Genomic DNA, 27,988 nt, shown 5'->3' on the forward strand with positions numbered 1-27,988 from the left:
TTTTTGACTATTTTTGATAATTGAAATCCTGGCTTTATGTAAATATACAATTTTTTATCTACTTTTGAGCTAATTATGTGATCATAATTCATGCTTAAGAGGTGTCAAGCTTGAGTATGTTATCCTTGTCTGGGTTCAACATTTGCAGTCATAACAAGCAACTCCCTGTGGATTATTGACATTTCTAAGCATTATATCATTTGTTATGAGACAGATTCTGCAAATTCAACATTTTAGATATGATTTTATCTACACTAATTGTGAAGTTAATCATGTAAAGTATACTCTGCATAGTCAGCTCTCCTATGTTTTAAAATCTGTTTTCAGTTAATTGACAGTTGGGGAATACAACATAATCAATACAGTAAAATTTCAAACAGTTTTAATGCTTGAATGATGTTTTAGGGAGATAATGTTCAATTTTGTTGTGAAATGGCAGTAACTGATAACTTTAGGTAGATATGGTTAGGATGTGCATGTGCTGTGAAAGTACTTTTATTCATGGGTACCAGTTTTCGCGGTTTAGGGAAAATTGATTAGTTTGTGGATTCTTAAATTCATGGATTCGACAACTCTGTCATATAAACTAATGGAAAAGTTCCTTTTCGTTGGGAACAAATTCTCTTTGTTAACAAAACCCACAAAAACCACAAAAATTGGTACCCAACAAACAATAGTTATTGAATAATACTTTCACAGTAAGCCTCTGTATTTACTTACTACAAATTTCCCAAATACCCAGGCTGAAACCATTTTTCTACAAATTATATCAGAAAGCTTTTTTAATGACAGATATATTCTTGTATACCCCTGTCTCTCTCTTTGCATTTTATTTTACAGAGACTTAAAAAATGCCTTGATGCATTATCCAGTATGTGAATATTTTGTTACAATATATGTCTTCATGGAAAGAAGTTCCCTTTTGTTTTTCATTTTTCTTCCATTTCCAGTCTCAGAGTGATGGGACTTAAAAGGGAGAAAGGCTTACCATTTGCATTGAAGAAGCTATTAATTGACTCAGATAGTTTAAGGTCTGACATGAACAATTGCAGGAAATAAAATGGCCTGACATTTTATGTTTTTGTAACATTGTATTACAGTAACTTAATGACAGTGAAAATAACAGTTCTAAATAGTACCCCTTTGGACTTTAAAATTGGTTTGGTTTACCAAGGTTCAAAATACATTTAAACTAACATAAAGGAACTTTAAAGAATATCTGGTTTAGACAGGTTTTTTGCTTATTCAGGACTTGGTTTAGACAGGTTTTTATCTTATTCAGGGCTTGGTTTTGACAGGTTTTTATCTTATTCAGGGCTTGGTTTTGACAGATTTTTATCTTATTCAGGACTTGGTTTAGACAGGTTTTTATCTTATTCAGGACTTGGTTTTGACAGGTTTTTATCTTGTTCTGGGCTTGGTTTAGACAGTTTGCACTGTAATTGTCATAATAACTCAAATGGTTCACAATGAATAATGGTTTCTAAGGTCAATAGTTTTTTAAATTGTTATTTAAAATAATTATTTAGAGTAATTTTTGTAGAGAAAAATATACACTGAGTTTTAATAAAAAACCCCATTGCTATATCTTTGAATTTACCACTATGAAAGTTAATATAAAAAAAAGTATTGGGTCAATAAATGTTGGGTTTGCTGTATATATTTATGAAGCTGACATAAATATTACAATATGGTCCCTGTTTATTGATGAAAAGCATGGAGAAAACCTAAAATTCATTGGTAGAAATAATTTCCATTGAAGAAGGACTGGTCAGTTTGGTCTATTATTAGGAGTTATCTTGTTGATACATTGCCAGATGAAACCAGATGTTGATCTTTGTTGGAATTAGCATTTAATCTCTTAACAGTAACTATAACATTTTATCTTTGAAGCTTTACATGAATGATTTATATTGCTGAATGGAGGAGTGCTACTCACTTCAATTTCATTCCATCATTTCATTTTGATTGTTCCATACATTTTAGCAATCACATTATATTTCGGTAGACTAGGTGCAGTTTAATCATTACCAAATAAGAAAGAAATATTATGGATACTTGAGTTTTGAATTAGGATAGACTTACATCCCCTTAATTCTGGATGGATATCTTACACACATCATTGGTTTCCGAGGAGAATAATTTTGTTGTTTATACTAACTGTCAAGTCTCATAGGATTAAATTGAAATGAAATAAAACATGATACAATTTTCTTTTTGTGCTTCCTGACAAATTACTTCTGACTATAATAAAATGTTTTGTTTGAAAATAGAGGTGCAGTACTTGTATTAAGAAAAAAGTTAATTATCTAAAATGTTGGGATTTTTAATATCAGGTCCTACAGTTTGGACTTTTTTCATTTATTTATAGTGCAACCTGCACAAATATTTTACATTTTAGTACACGAATAGTCAGCCAGCCTTCACAGGCTTATGATGCACTTAACTTATTTTTTATTTTAATTAAATTATTACAAATTAAAAGTCCTAATAGATTGAACGTTTTGAAATCAAGGATGTTAAATGTCAGTAAAGATTTTTTGAATTTGAACAATTTAGATAAGTAAAACTATTGACCATGTTGAAAGACAGTTTTAATTAGCATTTGACCTTAATTTGAAGACTTCACTGATGAATTTGGAAACAATTTTAATGTGTACACTGAGTATAAGAGTTTTAGTTTATATTCATCTGATAATGTAGCAAGGTCACAGAGGTCACGAACTTCAAACATGAGATCATGGTGGCTCTCTCTTCTTTAAAAATGCAACACAAAATATTTTTCATCTTCTACACAGTCTGAGTTACACATTTTGTAATAACGTTTTTCGGTTGGTACTCCACAATATCAACCACAATACCAACCTTTTTTAATTTCTGGCAGGAAAACTCCACATTGTATTTGATTTATAAGAGATCTGTCTTTTCAGGATGTTTTTGTTTTAAGATAACACAGTATAGTAATGATTTGAAATTCTGTGTGCAGCTTCACTTGATGAATTGTTGTGTGTTTAAGCTTTCATCTTTAGCAACTTTCTGTCAGTCATCTGGAACAATTTGTTCCTTGTTAAGTGTCTGATCCCCACAGCTTCATTTGAATGATTTGAAACTTGGTATACAGTTCCATCATGATGAGTTGTAGCATGTGTAGCTTTTAGACTTGGTTGCACATCTTCTTTTTGTTTGTTGGAACAATTTATTGCATTTTAGGGTCTTTCCCATATGTTTTAGCAACTTCATTTGAAATATTTGTAATTCAGTATGCATGTTCATCTTGATGGTTTGTAGAATATGCAAGTTTTTTGTATTGGTTGATCATCATCTTGTGTGCTGGAATAATTTTGTTTTTTTAGGCATATAAAATTTGTGTACCAAAAATCTCAGCAACCAGTCATGAGAATGATTTCAAATTTGAAATCACCCCATGTCTCCATATTGACAAATGACACAGAATCTTTAATACATATCACATTGTGCACCTATTTTAGATTTTGGTCAGAATCAATATGGTGTTTCACATAGCAGAACATGGACTTCGTCATTTGTGAATATGGGGACATGGGGGATTCTTCTCTTATCAGTTTCTTTTCCTATGCCTTTGAATGGAATTGAATGAAACTTTCACAGAATCTTTATTATAAATTCTCATTGTGCACCTCCTATTTTAGATTTTGATCCAAATCAATATTGAGGTCAAAAGGTGCATGTTATCAAATGGAGATGCGGGGATATTAAGTCAACAAGCATTGCTCAGTTTTTCTAGATTTGTAGTAGAAATCTGGGCCTACTGTATTGAGGGGTTATTTCGGCAGGTGTGAAATTAAGAGATTTTTTGGCATGAAAGCATGGCAGATGCCAAGTGATTCACTTATTACTAAAGCACATAATTTTTATTTACTGGTATATTTGTGTTTTTAGACTAAATATTCAACAGTACCCTGCTATGCCATATCATTTCTCAAGATACCAATACAATATTTGATAACTTTCTATATAATTAAACTTCAACCTGACAATGGATTGTCAATTTGAAACTAAGAAGTTGTAAGGACATGTTAACTTACACTCCTTAAATCAAGTGGAAATTTTAATACTTCTTTGATTTCAGAACACAAAGTTCAGTTTAAGTAATTGCATTGACTTATTTATACCATCCATTAGACAAGTGAAACTGTAACAATTAAGAGACATCACAGCAAGAAAAGATAAGAAAATCAACATGTCAAGTATTCTAATTGATTTTTACTGTATCAATGTATTCTATTTGATCTTATTACACTTAGAAATCTGATGATTAATTATATTTCAAGGCATTAGGGTGTATGTCTGTCTGAAAAGTCTCATCTCATGTCTCTGATACAACCTAAGTTATTTGGCTTGATCAAGGATAAATTTATAGTATTTTTGTTCTTCACCTTGCTTACTTGTGCCCTTACTTGACCATTGATCCTCATGTCTGTCTGTCTGCTTTTAACAGTTTTTAATTTTGAGCAATAAAATGAACAAAATGATGTACCAAATGTTTCCTAAATAATATCACAATGGTCATACAATACAGATCATGTACAGTTGTCTTGTCAATGCTTGGAAATAATATCACATGATCGTAAAATACAGATCATGTACAGTTGTCATGTCAATGCTTGCATATAATATCACAATGGTCATACAATACAGATCATGTACGTTTGTCATGTCAGTGCTTGGAAATGATATCACAATGGTCATACAATACAGATCATGTACAGTTGTCATGTCAAGGCTTGAAAATAATATCACATGATCATAAAACACAGATCATGTACAGTTGTCATGTCAATGCTTGGAGAAGAGAGCGTACATAATTTGGACATGTCTGTCAATTTTGCTACACGTCATGACTGTTTACAAGTTAACAACAGTTTTTATGTCAATGCTTGGAGAAGAGGAGGGCACATATTCTGGATATGTCTGTCGATTTTGCTACTAATCATGACTCGTTTACAAGTTAGCAGTACTGTAAACCAGCAGATGTTGGTATGTTTTGTTATTTTTATGAATATTCAATTAGTGGCCAAAAAGGGGCCAAGAAGGAAGCATTTTCCTGATTCCTGGACAATAAGCTGAGTACAACTTCATTGATCTTCTTTGAAATTGTACTAGAAAGTACCCTACCACTAAAGGAAGGTTGGAATTGATTTTTGTGTTTATAACTATGAATGATGGCTAAAAGGGGCCAATATCAATGTGTTACTGTTGTAGAGATTGTAACCCACCTGTAAGTGACTGTATCTCGTTGAAATCATGCATTAAGGTGCCATACCTTCAAAAGGAGGCCTAGATTGATTTTGGAGGTTGTGACTAGAAGGGCCTATAAGGGACCACTTGGATTATGGTCATTTTTTTTCTTATTGACAAATGTACAATCACGATCAAAGAGTTGTATAGAGTTTGAATTATGTGTCCATATTTTCCCCACCTGTTTAGAGTTCTACTCTGTGGTTGTATCAAGCTGTGCCCTGTTAACCATTGTATTAATTTTTGCAATATCTGTTTGTCTATGGTCATCTGAACAATGTTTTATCTGCCACATTTCATGATACATGTAGCAAAGCTTTAGACCTAAAATTTATTATTTATACTACTGTGGAGCTGAAGTGATATTACTGATGCAAAAAATGAAGTAACATCCAACTGTTAATGGTACATCACACTCTTCATCCTAAAGTCATGATAAATAAGGCAATATCTTCCAAAGGGAAAATATATACAAGACAAATCAAACTGTAGATGGGAATAAAAAGTTACTTTATTACATTAGTTAGACAATTTACTGGCCAACACCTTTGGGATTTCCTCAGATTAACATACAATATTAGTTTGGTCTTGTCCAGAAACTTTCCCCAGTTTGGTAATTGTTTTTTTTTCTCCAGTGTATATTGGCTAATGAGGTGTCAGACATAAGCTTGTAGGAATATTTTCAATTTTTCTTGGTAGTATGATTTAGATTATGTGTTATAACAATGGGTGTCTGTATTTGATGTGTAGATGACAAAAACTAGGCTATGGGCAAACACTAAATGGGAGTTATGTATGCAGAAATTATAAACTATAAATATATATTACTCAGATATTCTGATAACCTGTTTATTGACCTATAACAGCAGTTTAGTAATTTTGTTATTACCTACCCTTGAATTAGAAATTAGATGTTTATGGATGCTGTCATGCTAGTTTTCTGGGTTGACTCAATTGGTTCTTCCATGAGGTAAATGCCAGGTACACCCATAAAAACTTAGAGGATGATTTTTAACTAGAGGTACAGAGGTACTTCACTAAAGGGTCCTTTTCAATTCAGTTAAGGAAACAAAATCTAGACCCAAAAATAAAATGGAACAATCCATTGAAGTTGAAAAACAATGAATTATATTTTTCTCAAAAATCTTTTCAATCAATAATAGATATCCTCTTAAAGTAAATTTTGGTTTATGAAGTCAATAATATCTTTCTATGTGTTTTTTTTTCAGTGTGTGCTGTACGGGTAATAGGAGAGAGTGATGTGATGCAAGAATTTTTAGCTTCACCGGAAGTTGACTCTGTAAGTTTTGAATTTAAATGATTAAATTTGATTAAAAAAGTCATTCATTTAAGTACACTATAATTTGAAAAAAGAAAATAACTGACATCTATTTGGTTTCAACTGATTTCTTACTATTAATCAAAATATACCTAAGTAAAAAGTTAATATGACCTTATTACTAATGCAGACAGATAATGATAGAGTTGTGATGATATTTCAGAGCATAGCATCAGATAACCCACAGGAAGTATGTATCTCTTCATACATTCAACAGATACTCCTTTTATACACTTATCCAGAGGCTGTCCAATGTTTAATTGTATTACCTGAAGTGTTATCTTTGGCATGAACATTCTGTCTTAGTAATAAACTATTTCCAACTCAACCTTACATACCAACCTATAGACATGCGAACTGGTACTGAGGATGAGAAAATTGATAAACCAGTACACCAAATATACATATGCCTCCAAATGAGCAGATTACTAATTGTTTTATTTCTATTGTCTGTCTGATAGCCCAATACAATTTCAACATTTACCACATCCCTCGCAGTGACTGCCTATCATATTGAAGCAGGCCATTTTATGATTTGTTCCAGCTTAAAGAATATTGGTTACTTGTATTTTCCAAGATTTCTTATTATGATGTTTTGAATACATTTATTTGGTATTTTGATGATGTGAATACATGTAATAGGTATTTGTTCAGTAATCAGTAAATTATAGTCTCATCATCTATCATTTACTTGCTTGTATAATTATATTCTGTATCAACATATTGTGTTAAAGTCTTAGTTCCCACCCTTCCAGACCGTACACTGCTTTACTGCTTAGCTCTAAAGATGTATTCAGCACATAGATACTTCAGTTAATTGATCAATCAACCAGTCAGTTGATTGAAAAAAAAAATGGAAGTTTGAAATGAGAGAAACTATTGGTCTGTCCATACCTATATCTTTTTGTTATTTATTGTATTGGAAGAAACCTTACCAAGATATTCAGAAAATGTGCATGTATATAGTTTTACAATATTCAGAATATTGTAAATCTATTTCATGATGTTTCCATACAAAATAGAAAAAAAAATCACATACATCTCTTTGGTATCTAATTTCTGAAACCTTTATGAATTTGAACTAAAAAGTAAATTTAATTTAATTGCCAGCAGTATAGTCTTTCAGTTCTAAATGGCATACAATGTTTTGAAACTGAATATAAGTATGAATGTTTACTTGTAAGAATTTGCGTTTGAAAACTGGCTGTTGAAGTTAGAGTATTTGCAGGAAAACAAGATATGAAATAAAGAGGAAAAATAATTTTTACTTTAAAGTTTAGTAAGAACTATTTGCAGTTTCAATATATTTCAATATTATGCATTAATGACAAAATTAATTTCTCCACAGCATACTTTTTTTTTTATTTGAACTTAAATATTTCAGTAAACATTAGTCAATATATTTTTTATTGAACATTTGAGTTTTTTTTTTCAGGAAAGTACAAATTCAGGAGTGGAATTAAAAGTGCTGTTACCAGATCGACGAGTTTGTACAGTAACAATACGACGGAATGATACAGCAGATCAAGTTTATGAGGTAAAAGTGTTATATCATATTTTTTTAACTTGAATATTTCCCTGACATGTATGTATCAGTTATCTACATGTATATTTGAAGTGCCTTGTTCAAGGAAGGAAGAAACTATCTAACTGCTACTCAAGTATTTACTGAATGGCTTATACATGTACATTCCCATATAATGGAAAGGGATTTGTAATAACAAAACTTAAAATGCTGAATTCCTTCAAGTTTAAACAGATAATCTGGAGGTATGACTGTGGTTCCGTGCTTTTGTCCTTGTCTTTGAAAGTACTACTTAGTCTCTTGTAACTATTCTTTGTAGGAGGATTGAAGACTCCTAAAGATTCAATACCATCAGTCTGTCTGTCTGCTTGATTAACCTTAACGATAGATAAAATAGAGAAGTTGACTCAGTATAAAAAAAAGTGAACAGATAGTTTGATATTAAGTCATTCTTATGTTTAATTTGAAATTAATTTACACAACTTGTTTATTCGCCATGAAGATCAAGGATGAGCAATGACTCAAAATTACAATTTAAAAAGTAGTCTTGAGTTTTAATTTTTAAGGTTAAACAGCTGTGTTGTCATGTTTTTTCTTCAAACATGTATACAGCAAATGCATGTCTATTTTATCTCCTTTCAGGCTGTCATTGTGAAGCTGAATATGTCAGACAAAGTAGCATGTCTATTTTATCTCCTTTCAGGCTGTCGTTGTGAAGCTGAATATGTCAGACAAAGTAGCGTGTTGTTTTTATTTATTTGAAACTGTAGAATATAATTTTGGTAAGTTATTTGGTATTCTAGTAGTATATAATTATCAGTTAGTCCATATTGTTTTAGATTGTAGAGGTCTCTAAATGGATATGGCACTGGTGGATCTTTATACATATGAACATTGCCTGTTAATTAATAATGTTGTAAATTAGTACACAAGTACTAAAAACTCATCCTAAACCAATGTATGGATTTCAATTAAGAAGAATTAAGTAAGAAGGTTGACTTAAAAAATATATATGCATGAAGGAAGGTAATTGTTTGGTGTCTGCAAGAGGAAATAACTTTAACCGATTTATATTTATAGACCAATATTCCACTTATGAGCATGTTCACAGTTTCTTGTTCCTTTTAATATTTTCAAAAGATTATTATTTTCACCTTCCCAAAGACTGCTTTGCAAGTTGGAGGTATATTGTGATTATTATATCTCTCCATATATTTTTACTACAGTTTTCTCTGCAACTAGTCAGCATGGACACTTAATATCTTATCTTTTTAAAGAGGATCTCCAGTCCTACCACAACACTTCTTACTCCTGTAGTAGTACATTGTATTTATTCAATGTGGAATCTGAAAAATTGGAAAGATCTTCTGGAAACCCTCAATTCAAGATTATTATCAAAATACAATAGCACTGAAGCCTATGATTTTTTTTCAACTCTTTATACTTCTTTTCCCCATACTCAGTTAATATCCTGACTGAAAAACTTTATACATCGTTGTTACTAAAAAAGAACGGTACACCTAGATGCAGATATGTCCTCCTGTTATGGAATGTAAATTGCTCTTTAGCATTGGTGGGGTATCCCCAAAAACAGCCTCTTGTAACAGTTTAGTGCCCTCAAAATACATGAAGTACCATGCTTTCACAAATTTCTAGGGAAAAACACTAGCTTTATATAGGTAAACCATGTCATGGTATTTGTTTTAGACTTGATCTACATCAAATTCCCGAAGACAACTTTGGGTTTTCTGGGTTTTGCTTCAGGATCAAAATACCTTATATCACTGGTCTATCACTGGAACTTCCCTACTATTTTTGAACACTACACAAAAATATAGTTCAAATGTACTTACTTTTACAACATTCAATACTTCTTTTATAACAAGTAAATATGTTTCTTGCAATTTATTAGCTCAATGATATTCTATTTTTTCTGCAAATAAAATTAAGATTTAGTCTTCATATCAACTGAAGATTTGTAGGGACTTCTTTTTGGCCTTGAAAGATATTTAGTAATAAATTTACACTTAGGGAATTTATTTCCTTCAGGAATCTGTCTTCAAGAATAAAATGTGTTTAATTTATTTCATTTTAACACACTTATAAGTCAAATTATCCATTCTATCATTAATATTTTACCATCTAAAAACAGGAAATGAAGAGCAGTGATTTTAACCAAGTAAAATTGGCGGGAAAATTCAAATTGATTAAAGTGTCTATATTCTGAAAGTCTTGTGTTAAGGAAATTATTTTCTTTATTTTAATTATAATTCTTATGTAGGATAAATACTCCGTTAAGTTTTTGAATGTAAATGCACATTAACTTTTGGATAGATTTAAAGTTGGAGAAAAAGTTGAAATGGAACAAAAATTTACAAATGTGTGTGAAGTTGTACCAGAAGTATAGATTGACTTTACATATTAAAAAGGACAGTTCTTAATAGTATTTTAAATGCAATGTATGATCTCGATTTTATTTAACATCATATAATCTTTGAAATTTTGTACATGCTACAATTTTTGCAAGAATCAGAAACCACCAATGCTAGTAGCACTTTGATTATTATTTTGTTTTTGGGAAGGGAAGCATAGGGATAGAGTATCCTTTAGTAAACTTTGCTTTTATAGTGTATCTTAGACAAGAAAGTTCTCGTGACCATTCTAATTATCTAACTTAATGAAAGAAAGATTAAAGGGAATTTAAAATTCATACAGATTAATGAATTGTAAAAAGGATTATAACAAATTCTTGACCCTTTTGTGAAAGAATTTACTATGAATGATGTTAATTTAAATAGATGTTTTTTGATATCTATCACCTTCAATTTTTTGTAAACACCAGTTCCTGAGAGACATTGACTGCCTAAAAAATGTATCATTCAAACTATCATGCACCATAGCACTTATTAATTTGTCCTAGGTCCAATATCAAAATCAATCATCAGAGAATAATATAGTTACAAGTCTATCCCATAAATTTATTTCTAGGCTGAATAATTAGAAGGGACAAATTTGGTGACATTAATCAGCTTCTCAGCTCAGCTTTTAGATTTTTATTGCAAAATAAAAGAAGGTTGAATGTTTATTGGCTAGACAGATGAAATGTTTATTTAGTTACTGGTAAATTTTTTTAACCATTGATAGGTAGGTTGTTTCACAATTGATATGTCACTTATTAAATTAAAACAATTAAGCTGTCTTAACCAAACCTCTTTAGAACTGAAGGAATTACATAGTTGAGGAGGATGTTTGGTTTATACAGGTTTAAAATGTATTGAAAATAATATGAAGGGACCTTGGATGTAATCTGGTAGGACATATCATCAGACTTGCTAAAGTCCCTTTATATTTTATGTATATAACAGAAAATCTATGTAATTAACCTTTATGATAACACTTCTCCTAACTGCTGGGAAATCTTGCAATAATTAACAGATTTGCTATCAGAGAAATACATGTAATCAATAAACGTTTTTCTTTTATTCAAAATTAAAAGAGATCACCTAAAGCAAGTCTAAAGTCATCAGTTTATTCTGGATTTACTTTAGACAGTTTCACTGTACATGAAATAAACTGTACCATTGTGAATGGCTACATTTTATTGTTACAATTCTCCAATATTTTATAGTACATGTACATTTATTGAAACAAAAGTGCATAAAAACACTGGGAACATTCATTTTATTTACAGTATATAAACTTCAATATTTTTTCCTATTAAGATCTATTGTTAGTTTTATGTTTTCTTTGAGTATATTCACTTGTATAGACAGATCATGTAGAAAAAGCTGTAGACTCTTGATTTAATAATAGCAATGAAACTTGTACTGATTGAAGCCTACAGACTGCAACTCTCTTTCAGTAAAAACTATATGTCTCAAACTAAAAAAACTTTATTCCTCAACCATTGCTACAGATAATTACAACATGAGATGTTTTCCTTTATGGTGTGCAAATACATGATACATGTATTTGAATTTTTTTGTGACATAGACAAGAGTAAAATTTCATTGTCAGATTGCATTGTCAGAATGTGTTGATTATATGACACTAATATCAATAGTTCAAGAAAGATAAGATTACTATGAAAATTTTATCTATCAAGTCTTAATACAGTGATTTCTACAAGTTATGTGTACAATGATTGATAGTAACATGTAGAAATGGATCTATCTTGATTACCAAGGAAGTGAATGTCAATTTGTTATTACTATACATGTACATCAATTATATTTTTAATACAAGTAATATGTTTGTTGTAACACTCTTAAAGATCATTATTGATACAGCTTTGTACTTAGTCAGAACCCACTGTTACTACTACATGTATGTACATAATAAAAAAAATCCACTGCTACAGCTCTGTGCATAATATGAACCACTGTTACAGCTCAATACACAATAAGAACTGCATATTAAGAACCAAATATTACAGTAATGTACTTAAAAAGAACCCATATGTACAACAGTGTACATAGTATGAACCTGCTGTAATAGCAATGCACATAATATGAATCCACTGTTATACTATAGCAATGTACATAAGAACCTACTGTTACAGTTGTGTACATAATATGGTTACAGAATTATACAGCAATGAATTCAACCCAAAATAAAAGTAAGCAGGAGATTAAGTAGACTATAAAACTGGTTTAACCCACCATTTCTATCAGATATAACTTCATCTGTATTAAGTGTGGACCATTGCAATTATTTCCAACTTTTTTTTATATTACCACTTGTTATATGGACTTTTCTTCTTTTGCCTAGAGTTTGCCCAGAGTTTGCCTACCAGTTTGGTATTTTGTTATTACCATTTATTTATGAATTTTAGATCGAAAATTACAGCCAACAGAATTTCCCCACAATATATATATACAGAACTACAGTACGGCTACTGCCACCTGTATTACACTGAAGAAATGGGTGTTTACATTGTCACAAGAATCATTTCTCAACTCTGATGATCTGGCAATAAACTTCCTTTACTGGGAGGTAAGAACAACATCTCAGCTCTTTGATGGTCTGGTTACAAGAGCTTGTATTGGTGTCAAAAAGTAAAGACAGATATTTATTTGCCTAAAACATTTTTAATTGTATTAAAAAAGGCAGTGATGGGAAAATTGTCAAAATCGAATTGTTTTTTTAAACTGGTTTATGATTCTAGTATATAAATATCTGAAGTAAAATATGTTTTTCTTTCTAGGTTTTTACCAAACCTTTTTATTACCTATTTGTATTAATTGTGAGGTAACCATCAAGCATACTCAATATATATTTTCACATGGGGAATTCTTTTGTTCTACTTTAAGCCCTTCCTCATGGAGCAGTAGTGTACATCACACATGCTCACCAACTGCCCCACAGTTAACATGAAAGAGTCTGTTGCATAAAACAATGGATTTTCCTCTATGAAACATAAATGTGAATATAAAAGATTTTTTTTAGAGTTCTTTACTTAAACAGTTTTTTTCAAATTTTTTAAACTGGTGTTTAGTATACCAATACATATATCCTTTATGTACCAATACATAAATATTCACAAAAAAAAATTTTTTTACAGGCATTAGACAAAGTAAATACTGGTCAAATCAAAGCAGATGACAAGTTGTACGAACTCAAATCATTACAAGAATCTAATAAAAAGATTGAGGTTTGTAAAATTACATACTTGTGGAATATTCTTTCAATTGGCACAATTTTTACATAGAGGACCTAATTCTGAGGAGAAACTTATATTGCCAAATATGCTGAAAATCCATTCCTGTTATGACTGTAGACACACAAAAGAAAGATCTTTTTAAATACATATATTTGTCCTTTATATTTAATGTAACATCTGTGCATGGCAAGTCATACCATTGAAAAATACTAAGTTTAACTCATGCTATGATGTAGTAAGCAGTTTTGACATGTTTTAGGATGTCATTGATATTATATATTATGGTATAATGACTTAAATTGCAGTATTTAAAAATAGCCCGTCATTTAGAGGGATATGGTGAAATAATGTACCCACATTGTGCATGCGACTCTCGGAAGGATGGCCATGTCATAGCAATCGTAGGAAGTAACTGTTTTAAATTGCAAGCTTGTAAAACAGATGGCACATTAGAGGTTAGTCATTTTCTAATATATATATATATATATATATATATATATATATATATATTGAAATTAAGGGAGACAATCATTTTATTGGAAGACAAATGAATGGTAAAATCAAGGGAGACAATGATGTTATTAATGTTACTTAAAAACTAATTTATGGTTAAAATTAAAGAAGTCAGTAATGACTCTTTTTAAATTGCTAAAAATTTATCTTCAATGAATTTTAGTCAAAAAAGAAAAATTCAAACAAGAAAGTTAATGTGGATGGGTAAAATTTTTCATTGTCTGTGCACTTTTTTAGTTTGATGTGTTTATTTCTATTGCATGTAAGTGATGTTGTAAATTTTGTAATATTCTTTGGTATTCTCTCAATGCTTTCTTGGGAGTTATACTTCCTACCAAAAATATTTGTGCACACTGGTGTACTAAGAGGTTACAGTGTAAAAACAAAAATAATGATATACAATTGTGGCAGCTCAGTGCAAACACTATCATGTTTTATGGAGCACTAAAAAGAGCTTTTTCTTTAGGTGTTCCATAAAACATGATATTGCCAGTTTAAATGAAATTACTCAGTATGAAATGTAATAATTATATAAATTTCTTTCAAAATATTATAAATTCATGCCCTTCCATATAATTTCTATGTATTGCTCCATGCAACAGTGTTCATCAGTCATCATTTTGTTGTCACTTGATTGGAGCCTTAATTATTTAGTTTAATTCCTAAATGTTGGTAACCATGAAAGCTTAGATGGGATTGATTTTCTTAGAAATCTAGAGAAGTTATTCACTTTCTGGGACTGATTGACCAAAACAAGGTCTTATGGGGTATGTGAATGTGCTCATTAGATTCATTTAATTTTTTTTTTATCAGAAAAGTTTAATGTTTTATTTATGATTTATCTTATTTTTTTTCAGTCACAATGTATAGAATTTCAGTGGGAGGATATAAAAGGATATGATTTAGAGGAAGAGGGAATGACTTTTAGCTTTGAATATGAGAGGCCTGGAAAGAAACCCAGGGTTGTACAAATATTAACTCCTTATGTAAGTAGCCATTATCTTGCTGTAGATTTTATGATGTAATTTGCAGGACACTGTAAATATTCTTATAAAATACTTCATTTCACAGTTTTAGAGGAAAGTACAAGTTAGCAGCAATTAATGTTCATGAATAATGAGTTTTGGTGTGTTAAAAATCATTGCTACATCATTGATTTGTTATTTTCTTTTTCATTAGTTTTTCATCTTGTGAAAGTAGTGGAAATTAATTGCTCATAATAATAAAAACAATTCACAGCTAAAAGTGCCGCACATGAGAGTCATATGAAGTGCAACATATGATTATCATATGAATGGAAACATGATGTGATTAACATATGTTGAAGTTTACATATGATAACCATATGATTTATAACATATTAATTGCATGTTTTTCACAAGCATATGAAAATCACATGTTAGCAAACCAATTTTTACATATAAGAATCATATAATTATAGTACGGTAATTTTAATATGACTGTCATATGTGACATATTTGGCTTTATAGGCTAAAATGGTAAAGAAATTGATTTAATTTTAAAAGAATAATTTACAGTTTTTCTGCATATACAGTGATTAAAGGTTTTCATTGTTTTTCACTTTTTTTTCCCTTTCATATACAAATGCATGTATTTGAAGACCCTAAAAATAAAAGTAACAAACCTTTGGAAAAACTGCTATGGCTCTTCCTACTGATGTAATAGAGTACTTATCAACATACATGTTTATAAAGAAACCATTGGTTTAATCAACACTATCATCTAGTTTATTTTGGTGATGAAATGCGAATCTTTTATGATTTTTTTTTATTGGAAATTTTACTCTGTTTTAGTTTTCCTTCTATATATGTATCTTTTTTATTCTACTGCAGTATGTGTATATGAAAGACTGTTTTGATCGAATACATGAAGAAAAAGAAATGGAAGAATAATTGTTAGTGTATGAGATGATAAGAGGTATTTACTAGTTATAGTTAAGTGTCAAATGTCTTGATCCTTTTTATTTGTCACAAATTATCTCCTCTTTACAAAATATAAAATGTTGTATGATAACTCCCAAAAGACTTCAATGGATTGCATGATTATTCTGTGAAATGATTGTTTTGGTGGAAGAAAAGTCTTGAGTGTTTCATTGTTTTCTGATATTTTCGTTACAGAGATTTGGGACTTTAAATGCAGAAAAGAACAAAGAGAGAATATTGTGCTTTTAATAGTCTATCTGTTATTGTTGGTATTTGATTTACTGTTGCCACATTCTGACTGAGGGGGTTTTAAACGTCCTTAACTACCCTGTTGGGTCTCGCACAGATGGCGTGCAGTTCAGTCTTATACCTATGAACTATCCCAAAAATATAATGTTACTTCTATTAAAGTATGCTAACAGCTTTCAATGAAGGGAGGCAAAATACTACCAGACAAAAGTAAAAACAGTCAGGAGGTATTGGCTTTGAGTGTAGAAATCTGTTCTCCATAATGAATTTGAAGACTGTATGTTGATAATGTTATATAATTTTAATGAAGGATGGTTTGCTGGTACATTAAAAGTTGTGGTAAACCATTAACCAAGGATGAGACAAATTATGATATCAAAGGACAGGAATTATTAGGGATCTTTGTCAACCGATTAAATTTCCTGAAATACATTTTAAATATAATATCTATATTTTTTTCTTTTGCAGAGTAAAAGAACAAGTTGTGATGATATTTATTGAAACAGGACCAATTTTTGCCATAATACCTGTGCTACTGTATAAAGCATTGCTTTACTACGTGTTGCTTGGCTCAGACTAATGTGCTGATCATGCAATACTCTGTTATGGAACAGTATTGTCAATAGTTGTCCATTACAACTCATTAGAAGGTCACAGAAAGATTGTATACAGGAGTTCTATGTCAGCCTTGAATTTCTTATATGCATATTTATAATATTCCTGTATCTGTTTATGTAAAGATGATGATCATATGTTAGTAATGAAGGTATGATGCGATTGTTCCAGTGAATGTGTGAGAGAAATTGTTCTGTACAGTGTGTTATTTTGTTCTGTTGATACTTGATGTTGTGTTGCAGTATTTTAGCTGTGACAGGTAGAAATCTACCTTATGCATTTTCATATATAACATGTATCTGAAAAAGAATGATAGAATGAACAGTAAAAGAGAAAAAAAAATAGCACATGCTTCATTTACTTCTAATGATAAGATCTGCTTTTAGTTATAGAGATGCAGATTTTTGCAAACCATGTACATACTTCTGAACTGCTTTATAAATTAGCTTTTGAAATTACGAGGTTCTGGGCTTTTTTTATGGTAATTTTCTTTTTGCTAATTGAATTGCAAATGTAAACAAGATGTCTTTTTATTAGTATTGGGTCGTCCTCTGCCAAATCTATATGCCAAGGCAGCAATATGAATCTAGGAAAACCAGTCATATGTTTGGAAAATAAAATATACATGTGTAATACACATTTAAATTAAACTTTGACAAATGACGCCTTATTTTCCATTCATTGAATTCAATGATGTTTGTATCTTGATTAAATGAAGAAAATGAAGTCTGGGAAACAATTACATTTACCTGTCATGAAAACATAATCAAATTGATCTAAAAGAACAGGTAATTATTTTATTCAAATGATACTACTGTCTTACTTCTAACATGTGTAATACCAGTATACACTGTCCTACAACTGTCATTCTTTCATTCTATCTTGTTAGATTGGATAAGGTAGATTTTTGTTAGACTCCTTGTGGTTGTTATAGAAATTTATTATCTAGGTTAATAGGAATACAGTTTGTTATTTTTTTTATATGTATAGTTAAGATACGGTGCATAAATTTATTATTGTGAACTATTTATTAAGGACTGTAGTTGAGAAAGTTGTCTCAAGGTAATGCTAGTGGTGTTTCATTTTATTAAAGTATGAGGGGGAATGTGTTTCGTTCACTATGTCGAAGATTATTTTTACTGAAATTTCATTATAAAATCTTATGATAATTACCAGTTTTCATTGAGTGATTTTTCTTTATGATATTTATGATAACCACTGAATATGTTTTGAATATTTATTGATTGTGCAGAATTGTCTCCTTTGGGAGGATCATATTCTTAGTTTTGATTTGACTACTGGATGGGATGATGTTTTTTTTTTTATATCCCACTCATCTTGAGCAGGGCTATGTAACAGTCACCTTGTTCGTCCATCCATTAAACTTTTCAGTAGCTGATTTCTCAGCTTCTATTGGAGGGAATGCTTAGATAATTGAAATATTTCTTTTGTATGGTGACTTGTACAATGTCGCTCCTTTCCAGGTTTAACAAATATGGTCAAGTGGGGGTATTCTTCACATGACAGAGTGCAACATCTTGTTCTTTTTTGTATACTTCAGCTCTAGATTTGAACTGACAAATTGTGATACTAAAGACTTTGCAATAGATTATCAAATACTCTATTTTACAATTTTTAATTTTCAAAATGCAATTGTTCCATAGTTAGTAGTAATATTAGTTTTTGAAGCATCACAATAAGAGTAGTTAATATTACCTTAAATCATTGAGAACCTAAAGAAAACTTCTTTATGGTTATTTTTAAAATACTAATTAATATTACTTTATGATTCATTTAATTTGTCAATGAAGTCATTGAAATAAACGTGTGATTAACTGATTGATCTGTATATATTTGATTTTCCACTAATGTTTGAAGGAGCAACAACATTGTTTCTCACCTTTGACCTTATCACCTCTATATTGTCATGTTAACAAATTTACAGCATTTATTTATATTCTGGAATACAAGTTATTAATCAGACCATGTATTTCTGCATATGGTAAAACCTATAGTGAGACTGCTGTAGTTATCTGTCTCACAGTGAATCTTGAAAAATATTTTGAAGATGTTTTTAGCATTTCCATTATACTTTATTGAAAATTAATTATGCTATTATATCTATCTATCTATCTATCTATATATCTATCCCTATCTCTATTTTATGAATAACTAATAATGTTTTATGCCTTTGCAAATAATTTAAACAGTCACATTCTATTCTGACATAACTTCAAAAAGGTTTCAGTATTATTGCTTGAGTTGACTAAAAGTGTGCAACTATTTCATAAACTGGTAGTTTGTAGGGACAGAGCATCAGTGGCATCCTACATATGTTGATCTTCTGTTATAAACTTCACGGCTGAAGATCTTTCTGTTGGAAGTGATGTATGCGGTAATGATGTAACCCACATTGTGTGTTTTAGGAAGTCATTGGTTGAGTCATCACCAATATAGCAACATAATGGTGAATTATCAATAAAGTTAAACGTAATTTGAGAACAAATAGCTCTGATCCTCAAAGCAAAGCCTCATGTAAGTCCCTCACAAAAAGCACTGATATCTTTCTTTGTCAGTTTTTGGCATACATTGTTTAGTACATTGGTGGATAGGCCAGCATCACTTTGGTAGATATTATTGTTGACTCAGATCTTGTAATCATCTATGGTCTTCTTTCCTAATTTGTACTTTTATTGTGCAGTTGTATTCTTCTGAAACAAATGCAAGATGTTTAATTCAGTGTGCTGTTTTATGTGTGTGTGTGTGTGTGTACATGTACATTATACCTGCATTTTTAAGGCCATACCCATACTAATCTGAGATGATGTGTAATTTGGTATTCCAGACAGTTTTGCTTACAATGAGCAAACATGGTACATGAAAAATGAAATCAACAGTATGTGCTCTTGATAACGATTTACCCATTTTACAAGTTTAATTATCTTAATCATAACCAAATGTATTTATCATTTAAGATAAGTAATCATTACAAGTTATTTGAAATTTTCTACTTGTAATATATTTAAAATCTTAATTATTGATTAATAATTGGAGGATAAAAGCAATGTTAGTGTATTGTTTCTACAATATCCTTTGTGTATTTGTATTTGGATTTTTATTGATATGTCTGGGCCTACCCAGATATGTTTTAATCTTCATGCAATATTCTTGGGAGGTAAAAAAAAGTAATTTGTAGGATGTTATGCTTAGTTGTCTACTCATTGCCATATTATGGCTATTATATTCAACTGATAAATCATTAAAATTCCTTGTTCATTGAAATGAAATCAATTGTTTTACAGTATGTAAACAGCTTTATAGGTTACATAAACAAGAACTTTCACATATTACTGTGAATTCAGGAATTATTGCGAATTTTTTTATCATTACGAATAATGTCAATTGGGTTGTAATGGTAATAATTAAAAATTGCATAATTTAAAGAACTTAAAAAGAGTTATTTGAACAAGATTCTTCTCAGTATTGCAAACTTGTAATATCACAATGATAAATGCAGGCAACGATTATTTCTAAGTTTACTGTACTAAAGTTGCAGGAAATTGTTGGTCATCAATATCAAACTCCTCTTATCTTATCTGAATGGGATTCCCATCAACTTTATTATGTTTATTTAATATAAAAATAAGCATGTATGAGGTGTGCACTTTTAACAATTTAGTGAAACACCAACTTTGTTGTTTTTTACTCTATACAGATTTTGCATGCCACATTAGTCATCTGTAAGTTATTTACATCCAAGCATACTAATGTATATTCTTAATAACACCCTATGGAGTGGAGATTTAGTGTTTGTATAACTTTTGCAATATAGTGCACCTTGATTGTGAATTGTAACATTTAAACTAGTCTGTATACATATCTGTAGTGGCCAATTGCTACACATCATCTGCATTTATTACATTGTGATTGTGTGATGCTTGCTGAGAGACTGTGATGGAAGGGTTATCTCCAATTGTTCGATGCTTGCTGAGAAACTGATGGAAGAGTTATCTGCCATTGTTTGATGCTTGCTGAGAGACTATGATGGAAGAGTTACCTCCCAATGTGTGATGCCTTGCTGAGAGACTGTGATGAAAGAGTTACCTCCCATTGTGTGATGCATGCTGAGAGATTATGATGGGAGAGTTACCTCCCATTGTATGATGCTTGCTGAGAGACTGTGATGAAAGAGTTACCTCCTCATACTGTTCATTTGTTATGTTATAGTCTTGTTATAATTGTAAATATTAAACAGTACTAAAGGGTGATATTCTTGTGTATTATTTGCCGTATGATGTCTTGTATGTGTGTCCAGGGTTTGTGTCATAAGTTTAGTTTTAACTGAGATTACTGATGACTTTAGATTTCCAAAGTTTTGGGTATCCTTTCAGTTCTGATACTAGAGCAATTTTATCATACATAGTTTAGTTGTACTAAACATTGTATACATAACTAATAACTAATTACTGTCAATTTACCTAATATAAATGGATATTAGGGTAATCCTAAAGAAATGCAACAAAATTACAATTACAAATTTTATTCATCCATTTTCAATTGAAACAATCTCATTCTTTATAAGTTTTCTTTTCAATCTTTTCTTCTGTGATTTAGACAATGCTCCCTCTTTCCTTTTCTTTTTGGGTTTAGCAGAAAGAGGATTAGGGCCTTTTAGTTTCTTTCTTTTCTTTTTCTTTACAATTTCTTCTCCAAATGCTTCTTTCTTAAGTTGCTGGATGACGGAGTGCTCATGTTCTGAAGGAGCCATTTTAAAGTCCGTCTGCCTTTCAGCTTTTAGTTTGGATTTTTCTGATGGGGGTTCTAGAGTTATTGCATTAAATGCTATATACAGAATTGGTACTCCTGGTTTACTCCTAAACCAATCATTCAATAACTGGTCCTACAAATGAAAACAAAACATGTTAAACAAATCAATATTTGAAAATTACACTGCTATTCAATACTTGGCTGTGCAATTAAAATTAACAGAGGAAATAGTGATCACAAAATACTATGATATTGTTAAATCACATCTACAGAACATTTAAATTTTGAGTATGGTGATTTTTATCGTATATGATACATTTTAGGCTGAATTTCACATGGAAATCAGGGCACATTAACATCCTTCAGACATATATTTAGTTTTTTTTTCTAGTTATAAATTGATAAATTAAGAGAACAGTAAGCAATAATAGGAAAGATAAAAATGATGGGAAATCTTTGGACACCAAAATACAACACACAAAAATGAAACAAATTAGCATTCAATATTTTTTTCAGTTACATGTAAATGCATTCAATTTAATCAGAAGGTAATGATTTTAAGTATAAAAAAAAGTGTCATGATGATGCATATAAATTTGTTATCATTTTTCAAATTCATTTATGGAAGTTTTTATTGAAATAGATATTTGTTGAAATATCTTAGAATGTAAAAAAAGACCTTCAAAACACTAACCTGGATTTATTTTTGAATTGAAAGAAGATAGAAGAGTAAAACAGCTTCTATTTATTACATCCTAATAAATATGAAATCAAAATATGTGTCATGCCATAAAATCATATAATTGTAATTGTAAATTAGAAATAAACATGTACTTGTTTTCTTGATTTATTTACCTAGCAATGTACAAGTACTTATGCATGTTTTATGCAAGCAAATGACTGCTGTATTTTCGCTCACTTCATGTCATGGAGAAAAAAAATCAGGTTGAACATTATCAATTTCTTGTTTTCCCCAACACCTTGGATGTGAAAAAGAAAATCAAAGGTATTAAAAATAGGAACAATTGTCCTACAGGACACCATTTACTTAATTGTTACTTTGGTATTCCATATTTAGTGATACCAAGCAATAATTGAGCAATGAGGTACATATATGTACTCATTGTCATAGTAAAAAATCATACCTGTGTTGCTATAAATAAATTAAGTTTGTTCTTCTTTCCAGCCAGTCTCTTTATGCATTCAGATGCAGGTAGAGATGTTTTATGCTGACATGGCTGTAACTTGAACTGTTTTAAGACTTTCAATGGTCCAAAAAGAATAGAACCTAAAAGAAAATCAATAGTAAACAAGCATTTCTGAGAGTATTGCAAAACAATACATAGTCCCCTACTGGCTGTTAATATCATTGACCCAAATACTACCCTGGATCATCAAGTATAAATGACAAATTGAGGAAATGACCTTGATTTTGAACAGAAGAAGGGATATGGACAAAGACAAGAAAGATGTTCCAATCCATTTAACAGATGCAGATTTGCAAAGTTTTATGCACGGACAATTCGACAGGTTAGGTTTCAAATTCCATACCAAGCTAAATGAATAATTACCTCATCTTTTGTTATATAAACATATTGTCACATTAAGATAATGTTAACAGGTTTTCTTTAGAAAAAAGTGCATAAAACTGAAATTTTTCTGGACTGATGGACGGAAATACTGTCCAAATCAAAAGTCTCCTTTGGCTAAAGCTGCTGGGGGACTAAAAGGAAAGAATTGAAGCCAAATAAGTACTGCATTCTAGACTTATAATAATGACTACAGGAGGCACGTCTTGTTTCATATTGTTTTATCATAAAAAGGATTAATTTCTAATATGTACAGAAGGATATTTATTTGGTTACCCTTTTATGAGCATGGCTGATTGAATTGAGTTCTACAATTTCTATGGAATGAGTCTCAATCTTTAGTGTAAATGTACTTTACATGATGAAAGTGATCTCCTTAGTTTGTACCTAGGAATACTGTGAACAAGCTCTTAAATAGAATACACTATCCACCACTTCAAATGGACTAATACCATAAAGTTAGATCATCACCTTTTGAAGGCATTTAGACAACAATTTAATTCTATCATGCACATCTACATATGATGCCTAACCTTCCTATTTAATTTCCTCAACATCCATTGAGCAGCTCTTGAGGAGTTGGGTTTACAAGTTATATGAAATGACAATCAGACAGTAATTTCTCTATAGCTCCCTTTGTTTTTACATCAAGGATGAAATATAACAGAAATAATAGCTTAAAAGATTACCAAAAGCTTCACATTCATCCAAAACACATTGAGTGGTCCACATATTAGTTTCTGCCTCTAGATATTTAGGTAACTGTTCACTTATCTGAACTTTGAACTGTAGAGCAGCCTTACAGAAGGTACCATCAATAAGTACATTGTAAGGAGGCTTTATATCAAAGTGACTACTGTAGAATGTCAACACCTTCCTAATGTGTTTGTGTCTTTTAATCTTCATCTTCCTTGGCAGCTATCTGCAATATTGACAATAATTAATAATTTAAGGAATGGTGTTACTGTTTATCAAAGTTCTTCTTCACTTGTATGTGGAAATTTTACATTCAAATGAAATTTTTTGGAGGGAAATATATACAAATAAAGTTACAAGTACTTCTTTCAATGATTAGGTTTATACTGTTGTGACAGTGTTTAGAAGGTAAAAATTAGTTTGAACCTCAAATTAGGAGGATTTATCTTATTTTTATAGAGTGTCTGTGACCATTGTATTAACTCTTTATATATTTTTTTTTCTTTTCATGTCCACCAGTAACCTAAATTTATATAAAAAACATAAATATAATATAAATCTAAAATTCCTCTATCTTTCAATCAGGGAACAATATTTTTAATGTATCTTTTTGTTTACTGATATTAACAGAAAATTTGTATGTTATGTCCCTGATATTACTAAAACTATCAGGAGGAACATGTTTATATACACATGTAATATATTTCTTGTAGTTTGTTCAGGTGCTGAACAATTTTCATACAACATCATGTACAATAAATAGTATGATCACTAAATGTTTGAATCTAATGCCACATCAGGATAGACTCAACCTTTGTCTAGTAATTTTGATGTAGTTAATATTGAAATCTTAAAAATTATTTGGGTAAACTGGCAGAAATTATTGTACAAAAGGATTAAATCCGAACAACTCTTAACAGATTAAAAGAAGTACATTTTTATTTACATTATTTTGGAAGTTCACCTACTAGTACAGTAATAATACTACCGGTACTGTACATGTGCTACTACTGTACTACATTTATAGCAGGACAATGATAAAATTAAAATTTCACGGCTTCAAGTACAAATATGTGCAACTCCAGCAATGGAAAGTGGAAACAATTGTACTAAATCTTCATAATCAATACACTAAAGTGGCCTGTGCCAGGTGTGGATCCAAGACTGGCGTACCGGGCGTACGCCCCCCCCCCCCCCCTCCACTAAATCGGTAAGAAAAAAATTTTTCACCACAATTTTCATACCATAATACTTTTTGCCTTGCTTTGCATGGCATTTAATTCAATTAACGCCCCCCTAAACTCAAATCTGGATCTGCCCCCTGTGTGTGTACTCTTCCCACATTATTAGGATATTGCCAACAGTGTTCTAGGATTTTTCAAAATTTTAGATTTTCATGGGAAAACACTAAATGAAGATGAGCTTTCCCAGACTTGAAGTTTGCTTCCAAATTTTACAAATCCTTTGAAGAAATTCAAGTTTTCTACATGCCAAAGGGAAAGTGTGGCATGATCAACTTTCCCAGACCAAAATTGCACTTGCTCCAGGTGATGGGAAAGTGGTGACCTAGAGTACTGTATTGCTAATACAAGAACAAGACGGTGCACATTTCCAGTATTTGTCAAGGGGCTAAATTTATACATAATTTATCAATTTTTAAGAAGGACAGAAAAATTAGGGACAGACTCAATACTTAAATGCGATTTTCAGCCATTTTCTAATGTTCAATGATCATATTAAAAAAATTGCTGTCAAATTGACTGACGATAAAATCTGAATTAAAAAGTAATCATATTATAGTGTTATAAATTCTTTCCAGTGTAACCTAAATCTGGTACAATCAAGAATTCTGATTTATTAGTAATGAGGAACACGGGCCTGCATGTGTGGATTAGAGGTCTGCAAGGTCAGGTGCTTACTAACATATCTACATCTACTCAACGTTCCATATATGGTATAATAAATTTCTTTCTTATTATAGCCATTGTGATATATTGTACACCCTTTTAAATTCTTGTATGCATTCACAATTAAATTCATATTTTAACATTGATTTTCAACCTACAATAAAATAATCTGAACCGATTAATGGTCTGCTATGTAGGAGGCATTCCTCACTTAAGTGAAATGGTAATTAAATGCATACGTAACTGAGAATTTTACCGGAACTAGGTTAAGCAAAACAAAACTGGTGACATAGGTCAGCATTCTCAATTATGATAATTTTCTTCCCCATATAGTAGATGAATATTTGTAAGACATAACACTATCCGGAAGAAATCTCATCCTGTGGAAATTATTTAACATTATTTTTTTTCCCCGGAGGATATTATTTCCCTATGAAAAATTGTCCACATCTATTGTTTCCACTAGTTGAATAATTATGTTTACTATAACTGATTGTGAGATATTCCTAATTGTACACAGGATATTATTTCATACTGAATTTATAATTGTACACAGGGTATTATTTCATACTCCAGTTTTAAATAATATCCTGAATATAGTCACATACATGTAGAGTGAACAGAATTCAAACTTTTGATAAAATGGATAAACTTAATATCCTGGATGAAAAACTGTGTGTAAAACAACCCATGAAATAACATCCAGAAAATATACTTTTTAACATTTGAAAACATCCTGGATAATAATTAATATCGTAAGCATCCTGGATACTAATTAATATCTAAAAGCATCCTGGATAACATGTCACATCAAAAACTATCCGAATCGTTAACACCTAACATTGTGTACTCTTTTTACCCACAAAAAACCAAACCCACTTTTTTTTATAGTGTCCCTTCAGACAACCCTTTTAGATACACTTGAACTTGTATGTTCAATCATCATAAGGTTGAGTATGGAAAATATTTATCAGCCATGGAAAACATTTAACTATTTTAAAATATCCCTGGATTAAATTTGATATAATTTTCATCCAGTGGAAAGTATTTCACACAGGATATTATTGGATGCTACATATCTAGGCTTTTGTCAAAGTGCGTCCAAACAAAATTTCATTGCCCGATTTTTTATAGTAATATTTAAAGAATTACTTTTTAGTTGAGTCAGAGTTGCTCATTTGCTTTTGTTACTTTGTATGTATTATTTTAGTTCAGATGTTCTTTGTTATGTATGTCTGTTTTCCATGTCTGGTCATTGTCCCTGGATTACATTCTTTCAATTACAGCTAGAACCTTGGTTCACTCGATAACTCTTTCAATGTAATGATACGATGGATATACACCAATTTACCTCACCTGTTGTCAAGCAACCACGAAGTTATGATAATGTAACCCTCCATCCACGTACGTTCCCGTGAGGATGGAGGGTTACGTCATCATAACCAGCAATGATGCTGTGTCATAAACAGTACTTGAAGCAAAAAAAGGTCAGATATTGTGCTAACCTAACTTCAGACTATATAGAAATTCATTCTCTAGGGGTCCATTTCCCCAAGTCTTGAAAACACTAAACTACATATGAAAACACATTCAACAGTGTCAGTGACTGAATCAGACGTGGATGTGCTTCAAAGCCGACTGCCTTCTGGGTCGGAAGCCTGTTTAACCACGACCTACACCTATACGCCTTTAACTACATAAAGTCACTAGTAAAGAGATAAATAAACATAATAATATAAAGATTGATAAATTAATTAAAACATAAATATTTGGTAAAAGAAAAATGTTTACATTGAGTAAGTGACATGCAGGGAAGTGAAACGTCACAACCTCAAACAGCAGTAACATGCTTAACTCGACCCCTCTCTCTAAAGTCCCTTTAGCTACATTAGGAATACCTTAAATA

The 27,988-nt window shown here is 30.8% G+C and overlaps 2 protein-coding genes across 4 annotated transcripts in view; one reads left to right on the top strand and one right to left on the bottom strand.

The window, feature by feature from the left end:
• LOC148621803 (sorting nexin-27-like) overlaps positions 1 to 21,389 on the top strand; it is a 39,733-nt gene extending 18,344 nt beyond the window's left edge. The window contains exons 5-14 of one of the 2 annotated variants that reach the window (XM_088576526.1): positions 6,507 to 6,577; positions 6,780 to 6,806; positions 8,052 to 8,153; positions 8,845 to 8,923; positions 12,976 to 13,136; positions 13,705 to 13,794; positions 14,109 to 14,258; positions 15,174 to 15,302; positions 16,170 to 16,254; positions 16,977 to 21,389. In XM_088576526.1, coding sequence (XP_088432652.1) covers positions 6,507 to 6,577; positions 6,780 to 6,806; positions 8,052 to 8,153; positions 8,845 to 8,923; positions 12,976 to 13,136; positions 13,705 to 13,794; positions 14,109 to 14,258; positions 15,174 to 15,302; positions 16,170 to 16,229 — 869 coding nt within the window. In that variant the 3' untranslated portion in view covers positions 16,230 to 16,254; positions 16,977 to 21,389. The remainder of the gene's footprint in view (positions 1 to 6,506; positions 6,578 to 6,779; positions 6,807 to 8,051; positions 8,154 to 8,844; positions 8,924 to 12,975; positions 13,137 to 13,704; positions 13,795 to 14,108; positions 14,259 to 15,173; positions 15,303 to 16,169; positions 16,255 to 16,976) is intronic. The other variant, XM_088576527.1, reaches the window with a different exon arrangement.
• Positions 21,390 to 21,647: 258 nt separating this feature from the next.
• Positions 21,648 to 27,913, bottom strand: LOC148621804 (rRNA-processing protein UTP23 homolog). Of its 2 annotated transcripts, none has more exons than XM_088576530.1 (4): positions 27,874 to 27,913; positions 24,169 to 24,401; positions 23,036 to 23,178; positions 21,648 to 22,023 (listed from the first exon to the last, which is right to left on the bottom strand). In XM_088576530.1, exons 2-4 carry the CDS (start codon positions 24,383 to 24,385, stop codon positions 21,667 to 21,669), a joined length of 717 nt encoding a protein of 238 aa, XP_088432656.1. In that variant the 5' UTR covers positions 24,386 to 24,401; positions 27,874 to 27,913; the 3' UTR covers positions 21,648 to 21,666. The 2 variants fall into 2 exon arrangements, with proteins under 2 accessions (XP_088432656.1, XP_088432654.1); XM_088576528.1 differs by lacking the exon at positions 27,874 to 27,913 and adding an exon at positions 27,588 to 27,837.
• Positions 27,914 to 27,988: the final 75 nt, after the last annotated feature.

This window comes from Perna viridis, chromosome 3 (genome assembly GCF_037379345.1).
Source record: "Perna viridis isolate PV_CMFRI_1.1 ecotype Kerala chromosome 3, ASM3737934v1, whole genome shotgun sequence".
Lineage (NCBI taxonomy): Eukaryota > Metazoa > Mollusca > Bivalvia > Mytilida > Mytilidae > Perna > Perna viridis.

Bases quoted from the DNA above. Each gene is read 5' to 3' on its own strand.
- LOC148621804 (XM_088576530.1), bottom strand. From the start codon at position 24,385: ATGAAGATTAAAAGACACAAACACATTAGGAAGGTGTTGACATTCTAC. The intron at 23,179-24,168 runs GTAATCTTTTAA...ATTTTCTTTTAG, and splicing joins GGATGAATGTGAAGCTTTTG to GTTCTATTCTTTTTGGACCA. The intron at 22,024-23,035 runs GTATGATTTTTT...TTTCATTTGTAG, and splicing joins ATTTATTTATAGCAACACAG to GACCAGTTATTGAATGATTG.